This window comes from Pipistrellus kuhlii, unplaced genomic scaffold, assembly GCF_014108245.1.
Source record: "Pipistrellus kuhlii isolate mPipKuh1 unplaced genomic scaffold, mPipKuh1.p scaffold_m20_p_18, whole genome shotgun sequence".
NCBI lineage: Eukaryota > Metazoa > Chordata > Mammalia > Chiroptera > Vespertilionidae > Pipistrellus > Pipistrellus kuhlii.
In genome coordinates this window covers 18,728,161-18,736,122 of record NW_023425493.1, presented here as the reverse complement: position 1 = coordinate 18,736,122, position 7,962 = coordinate 18,728,161, and the positions used below count along the sequence as shown (strand labels likewise).

At 45.0% G+C, this 7,962-nt stretch overlaps 1 protein-coding gene across 9 annotated transcripts in view; it reads right to left on the bottom strand.

The window, feature by feature from the left end:
* Positions 1-207: 207 nt before the first annotated feature.
* The window catches only part of ABL2 (ABL proto-oncogene 2, non-receptor tyrosine kinase), a 71,138-nt gene continuing 63,383 nt past the window's right edge, over positions 208-7,962 (bottom strand). For 4 of the 9 annotated variants that reach the window (XM_036442365.2, XM_036442367.2, XM_036442366.2 and 1 more), the window contains 4 exons: positions 6,594-6,767; positions 5,868-6,101; positions 1,520-5,582; positions 208-1,488 (listed from right to left, as the gene is read on the bottom strand). In XM_036442365.2, coding sequence (XP_036298258.1) covers positions 4,402-5,582; positions 5,868-6,101; positions 6,594-6,767 — 1,589 coding nt within the window. In that variant the 3' untranslated portion in view covers positions 208-1,488; positions 1,520-4,401. Of the gene's footprint in view, positions 1,491-1,519; positions 6,102-6,593; positions 6,768-7,962 lie in introns of all 9 variants that reach the window. The other 5 variants (XM_045583180.1, XM_036442362.2, XM_036442361.2 and 2 more) reach the window with 2 other exon arrangements.

The following is a 7,962-nucleotide window of genomic DNA, read 5'->3' as shown; positions in this document are numbered from 1 at the left end:
AGGACCTGCGTTTTCAGGTCCCACAAGGTAGAAAGCCTGTAAGTTGATCAGCATGTAACCAAATGCTTTAACTTTTAAATAGACCTTAAAATATGACCTTATAGTTATATTACATTTGATACTTTTTCCTCAAAGTGCTTTCATATACATTATTTCAGTCATCAAAACGGCACAGAATAATAAACTTTTATGTTGTTATTTTCTTAAGAAAGAGGAATGTAGGACTAGTTTTTTTTTAAACTTAAGTTGGTATTTCTTTATTACAAAGTGCAGATTGCTGTGCTGCTGAGGTCTGTCCCAAAGAATGACTCCATACCGATTTTAAATTCCTGACTTCTGAAGATTGCCTGCTTTGCTAGTATTGCCATTACTCAACATTCAAGCCCCCGAAGGTCAGAGGGTGCCAGGAGCATGTGCTTTAGAGTGTGCAGCGCTGTGCAGGCTGATTGTCTATCTGAGCCACTTTCTCTGCAGTGTCTCACAAGGCAGCAGGAATGGCGGGGGACCCCACAACCAGAAAGTCGAGAGAGTGAGCTCTGCCACTAATTAACTACCTTCTCTTCCAACCTTAAGCTCTAAAGAAAAAGGTGGGATGCTGGTAAGTGTTCAGACAGCTTGGGTGTCGGAAACAACTGGCAGGGTTCTTATAAAACACTCTGGCTGAGACCTCACCCCATTGGAAATTCTCATCAATCATCAGATTTTATTTTGTTTTTAAACACAGAAGGTTTTGTTGCACATTCCTGGCTAAGATTCGTTGGACCAAGTTTATCAATCATAATAGTGGTCATTAACATTTATAGAGTGCTCATTATATGCCAGGCAGGGAAGCTAGTTTCTTACATATATTATCATTTAATCCTTATGACAACCTGAGGTAGTTACTATTATTATTCCGGTTTTCCAATGAGGAAGGATTAAATGACTAAGGCTCAGCGAGATTAAATGACTTGCCTTCTGGACTGGCTTTAGAGTCTGAGCTCTTAATCACTGTCTATACTGTATCCTCAACTCAAAAGCTCCATTACGTTACTTAAATAAATATGGGCTATGACTTAGCAGAGCATATTTCATTAACCGGGCACTATTTTATTAGCCAACTTTCAATTGAATTGTAAGAAAATTCTAATTTAAACCCCAAAATGCAGCTGAGCAAGTGGCTCCACGTATAGACCTCAATGTGCAGAGGTCATCTGGAAAAACACTGAAAGAACTTCTTAGGGCCATTTTTTTAAGGCTATATCTCTGAAAATTACAATGGCAGTCAACAGAAAATACACACATTTTAATTTTACACAAAGCCTTTTAAGAAAATACTTAATGTAAAGCACAATAAAGATGTATTCTACACAAAATATTGTATTTTAAGGTAGGAAATCTAAACTGAAATTGTATTATATGTATATGAAGGTATTCAAATTGTCATAGCCCAAAGGAGTGTGTGTATGTGTGTGTGTGTGGTTATATATACACACACACACACACACACTCTCTCTCTCACACACACACACACACACACACACACATATATAACCATTTTATAAAGTTTTCAACATTGTCTTTTTGCTCCTGCTCTCTGCTTTGCTTTTTCACCAATTAGAATTAAACTACATTTTTTAATTTCTAAAAAGCAGTTTTCTCTGCTTTGAATTCAAACTTTTAAATTTACTTAAGGTTATTTTTTAATTCTTTTCAAGTAGAAAAAGGAAAGACCTCTATTACTTTTATAAGTTGACAGTGCCTCTTTAACCTTAACCCTGAGCTCTCAATCCTGAAGTTCCACAGTTCAAGCATCATGTGGATGGGAGTGCTGCAAAAGTCAATGCTACTACTGACAGTGTTGAGAAAACGCAGTTCATTAACTTACTGAGCACCTACTGTAGGCAAGACAGAGCCAGGTGCCACCCCTGAGTAACACACAGCCCCCACCCTCAAGACTATTTCGGTGAGAAATCTGGAGCTTAAATACACTCAGTAGTGTTCTTCCAAGGCCTATTCTCAGAGCTCTCGATGAAAGATCCCTTGCTTAGAAAAAAAAAAAAAAAAGAAAAAAAAATTCCCCTGAAAAACAATTATAATCCCTCAACTTGCATCCCATAATGACAGGGATAAACTTAAAAAGCAGCATTAAATATTCTAAAGTTTTAGCTTTCCCTGCCCCACCCTTAAAAGGCTACTTGCTAAAACAATTTCAAGTTTATGGAAGTGTGTAATGAAGGGAAGTGGCTAGGAAGGAGATAGGAGCTGGACTGCTGGTTTTTAAACCCACATTGAAAGGAACGCTAGGTTCTCTTCCAGCCGCTGCAAGGAGACGGAGCACACCGCTAGCTGCCTATGCTGCCTCCTCAGGAACCAGACCGAGACCACCCCCAGCGAGGAATGCCCAGGCTGTCCCCTGCCTTCCAGTCCTTCCTTGGCCGGGGCCTCCTTTCGGCAGCCATGATAAGAACCAAGGTTTCCCTTCTTTCTGATGAAAACTAAATGTAGTCCTTGGTCAAAGATATCAAATTCTGTCCAAAACATAGTTTTTCCCTATTAGTATTCTAGCGCTATTAATGTAATCTCAACAGCTCTAAATTTCATGATTGGCTACTGAGCATAGGAGAGACTGAAAACCACTCAACATACCACCACTGCACTAAATAGCATGGCAGGGAGGCTCTGAGAGGGAGAACTACACCCTTATTTGTGAAACACCCATGAGAACATGTATCATTACCTTCATTTAACAGACTTAGAGATGGGGCTGTGGCTTGACAGTGGATCGATGACAGAAGCAGGAAGAAAATTCACTGCTCACCGATGCTGAATTCCTATCTTCCTAAGTTAATATTCCTTTGGAAGGAAAAAAATAATTTATTTTTTTTTGTATTGGGTTCTCCTTGGGGGAGGGAGTTACAAAGCTTTAAAAACAGAATGAAGTGGTAACTGGGGTTAGACCTGATATTGGGAATATTTATAATATCTACTGTTCAGCTCCCTGCAATCCTAATTAGCTTCCATAGTTATGAATGAGTAGGGAAGGAAAAGGCCTGTTTTTTCAAAGGCAAAATATATTTGAGGGTTAAGTCATTAGATTTCCAGGATCTAATTGGTTTTTCCTAGAAATGATGTGCTTCTTCAATTATACTCTCTTAAAATGTTATTGAAATAAATATCAAAGAATATTCCCAATGTGATCTTTACAAACAAGCACAACAATGGGGGGGGGGGGGAGAGTGGGCATGTGAGAATAATTTAGGGTGATTCATCTGAAATCCAGAGGGGGTGTGTGCTTCTCTCTACTTTCTACCCAGACCGGGTCTAAGGTGAAGGAGGGAAAGGTACAGAGAAACAGCCACTAGGACCAAACCAGCTTCTCCTCAGTCATAGGCCTCTGGGCCTGGCTGCTGGGTTCCAAGGAGAGCCCCTTTCTTGGATATTTTAGTTGGTAACTAAATACACAGCTTCCCAAGTCTTTGACTAGTATGTCAGTATGCAGGGCACTGTATCGGAAAAGGATTCCCTGTGAGAACCTGTCCATGACCACTAATTTCAAAATCAGTGTTGGCTAATGCCTGAATGTTGCAGGAATAAAGGAAGACGGCCTGCCCAGCAGGAGGCAGAGAGGAACCAGTAGAGACCCCTATAATCCTGGTCCATTAGGATACAACATACTAGCCTGGGACAAGTGACTTGTGCTGATCAACGTGAGATTTTAGGAGCTTTCAAGCTCCCTGACTGTACTTCCTAGATTTCTTTACTTCTGGCTCCAATTAACACATCAATGGGAAACTGGAGAGGAGCAACAGATAGGGCCACCTTTCTGGTTTTGTAATTCCAGCAATTTCATTTGCAGTTCTTACTGCAGCAATGACCTTGGGGAAGCAAGGCTAATAGCTGCTTCCAGCAGCCTTGGATGAAACTTCACTTAGCACCTTCCCAGCTCTCTTTTCTTCGGTTCCATTGACTTCCCTAGTGAGGCGGGACATCATCATCAGTACCTACTGGAGCCCTCAGCCAGTCTCCTCTGCGCGGGACAGTGAGTGCTGCAGCCAGGCCCGTCTGGGTGGTCTCACGGCACTGCCACGGGCAGCCCTGTCTAACCACCTCGCAACACTCCAGATCAGAATGGCTGGATCTGGTTCTTCACAGCCACGTACACACATTCCCTGATATTCCAGTGCAGCTTCCAATCCTGTCCACCACTGCCCGGTCCCTCCAATTTCCCTCTCCTATGAGTTTTGCGTTTTGTTATTTTTGAGATGAACCTGTAAACGTGAGATCTCAGAGAGCTGAGGTACTTCACATAAACACACTCAAGTATCAGTCTTTCATTTTTTGAAAACAAGAACACAGGAAAACAAGTCCCTTCCCCTGTCCCCTCAGAAACATGTGCCTCTTCCAGTAGTCTACCAGTGGCTACCTCTGCACCACATCGCTGATTTCCTGTACACACGACAGCAAGTTATTAAGGACAGGATTTGCCCCGGGCACGCCCGCAGTGGCTGAAGACACCTGCAGCTCCTGCAGGCTGAGTTCCAGTTTGCTCACGGCCTCTCGGAAGGCAAACTTGTTGCGAGTCTGAGGGATGCAGTCCACGTAGCCTGAGCAGTAGTCAAGCAGCTGGTGCCCCGTGTCCACCAGCTGGCTGTTGGGCACCGGTTCCGAGATTGCACTGGACAGCAGGTCAGCACATTCCAGCAGGGCCTCCTTGCTGATCTTGTCTGCGGAGATTTTCTCAGCTGCCTGTTTGGTTTTTCTCAGAGCCACTTTAGTACCTGCTGTGCCGTTGGCCATTTTGGCCGGCGAGACGGAAGATGTGGGCAGAGGCACTTGAGGTGGAGGCACCACAGGCCTCCCAGCTTTCCCACTGACGGGCACTGGCCCCGGAGCTGCCTTCTTCCCTCCTTCCTGTGTCTCTGATGCGGGCTGTCCGGCCGCCGGGGCCACCGGCTCTTCCGTGGGGTCTGAGCACACAGCCGGATGCTGCAGAAGCCTCATCACTGGCGGTGGGGGTGGGGCACACTTTGGTTTTACCCGTCGGGGCCGGTCTTTGTCTCCAGAGGACGTGACCTGATGCTCAGATAGGAGCTTGAATTTGTTCCCCTGAGAGTCCGTGCCGATGAGCTGCACGTCGGCTGGAGTGTGCTTCAGAGTGGGGGAGATGAGGACGGGCACTTTGTGGTTGTGAGTGGTGGGGAGGATGGCCGCAACCTTGGCTGGAGAAGCCCAGCCTGTCTGCTCGCCATCCTCCGGGACTCCGGCCATGCCAAGGCGCGCCCCACCATTCCTCTCCTTGCTCTTTGGGGCAGCTGCTCCTCCAGCTGCCCCCGCCCCTGGACAGTCCTTCTCTGTAAGGGCTGGGTCCCCAGAAGGGGTTCTTAGGGGAAGAGCTGTGGTTCCTCTGGGCAAAAGTTTGGCTTTTGGTCTCTCTTTAGTTGGAGCAGCACCTTCCTCTGACTTTTTGGGAAGCGTGTCACTGGCAATGTCCACAGTCTCTTCTGGCTGAGAAGAGGTGGACACTGTCCTTTCCAGCTGGATTTTGGACCTCTGGCAGTTCCTGGGAAGGGTCATTGCCATCCTATCCTGCTCTGGAAGCCCTGAGGACATGGAAGATGTAGAGTTTGACCTTGGAAAAGGCTTGGAAGTGTCATCATTGGCTGTGGGCTTACCTGCTCGTAAGCCCAGTGTCTTTTTGATTAAGCGTGGTGTAAAGAAGCCTGTGATGCCAGACCACCCTCCCCCGCCACCGTCGTCATTACAGAGGTTCCTCTGTGCAAAGCTCCCCCCATAGCACTTGGGGGGCACGAGATTCGCCTCTTGCTGGGCGGGAGTGAAAGAGAACCCATCAGCATGCTGTAGAGAAGCAACAGATGAGAAGTTACCCGTGAGTTCATATTTCTTGTGGGGCTGGTTCTCCATTTCTCGGAAGGAGCTGCTGCGTTTGGGGGGTGTGGGAGCGTTTCTCTTTTTCATGAAGGAGCTGAAGAAGCCTCCCTTCCTGTCCCTGGTGAAGCACGTCTCCTTAGCATCTTCCAAAAGGCTGCTGGGTGACTTGTCTCTTTGTTTTCGAGGCAGTGCTGGGGACCCACTGGGGACCTGTGCACTTCTAATGAACCCTGATGAGAAACGGCCAGTCAGTAACGTGAAGGACAAGGAGGCACCCTGCTACACTGAGTAACTAAGGCTGAACTGTAAGAGTTTGTCAGCATCTATTAAATGCCAGGCGATAGTGGACTCAGAGGAAACTAATACGAACATTATCCCTTCACATTAATCAGTATTCCACATGTGTCATGGGATGTAATGGAAAGAAAAACCCTGCTGGTGTTTACCAAAAGCTACCATACAAACTGCCCTCACTAAGGTTCACTGAAGAATGTTTGCCAGAACTGCAAAGAAGCTAAGCATCTGGGAATCTGGAGCTCAGGGGATGGATAGATGAGGACTCCATACACTGTGGTGCAGAGCTGAGGACTAGAGTGGCAGGTAAAATGGGTGCCAGCCATGCTTTCCTCAGGGAAGACGGGCAAGGAAGTGCGAATAGAAGCACCGTAACCTATGGTTCTTTAAACAAGGCAGCCTGACTCTGCCTGCCCTGGGACCCATACCTGGTGCTGAACTGGAAGCAGAATTGTCGGTGGCTTCTAAGGACCCTTCGATATTCTCCTTGTTCTCCACCTGCTTCTTCAGCGTCCGCGTCTTGGAGGGAAGTATAGGTAATCGGGGCAGGTAGGGGACAACAGATGAGGCGGCGGCGGCCCTCCCAAGCTCCTCAGCTACCTCTGTGAGGAAGAAAAGGGGACTGATAAAAAAAACTTCATGGCAGAGCACAGTTCTTTTCAGAAAAGGCGTACAACTGCAAAGAACTGGAGAGTACTAAGATCTAAATGGACCCCCGAGATGCACTCTATTTTTGGCTTCTTTTGCTCAACATTACATCTGTGGCTTCATCCATATTGCTGCATGTGGCCGGTTTTTCCTCATTCCTGTGTATCGTTCAAATATGAGAATGAATATACCAAAATTCACCTATTTGTTTCCAGTGTTTGGCTATTATGAATATATTGCTAGGAACCATTCTGATACATCTTTTGCTTCACAATTGCATAAGAATGATGCGTGATCATGAGGTGCATATAAATTCAGCTTTTTCCTGCCAAACTATCTCTCCAAATGCCTGTACCAATCAATCTACACTCAGACTAACAACGTATAAAATTCTAATTACTCCGAATAGCCGTCCATTTGATGTTATGAGGTTTCTTGTTTGGTTTTACTTTTAGCCATTCTGGGGTAGGTATGTGGAGGGATTTCATTGTTTTCTTTTCTACTTCTCTGATGAGGAATGATATTGAGCATGGCTTCATATGCTTACTGGTCATTTAGCTTTCCTTGCTTTCTATGTCCCTATTCAGAAATTGAACAAAGCAGACAAATGTCTACAGATATCTTTACTTTTCAGTTGCACCTTGTACTAAAAAGGAGGGAAGGTACAGTCCCTTTCATGCAAATGAGGCTCTTGCAAAAAGGTTGAGCCATTAGTAAATAAGCTTTGCTGACTAAATCTGGCCATGGCTTCTGTGGCTTTTGCTGAAGCAAACACATAATTTGCTATTCATTTCTAAACAAAAATGAAGCCCATAGGATCAATTAAATTATGAAATTTTGTAATTATTTTACATCTTTTGATAATTATTTTTAAATGTTTTTATTGAGTTTTATTTTATTTTCCTAATATATTTTTATTGATTTCAGAGAGGTAAAGGAAGAGAGAGAGAAAGAAACATTAATGATGCCTTCTGTATGTCCCCTGTTGGGAATCGAGCCTGCAATCTAGGCACGTGCCCTTGACCAGAATTGAAACTGGGACCCTTTAGTCTGCAGGCTGACACTCTATCCACTGAGCCAAACCAGCTAGGGCTGTTTTTATTGAGTTTTAGAGAGAGAGGACGAGGAGGGATAGAGAGAGAGAAACAT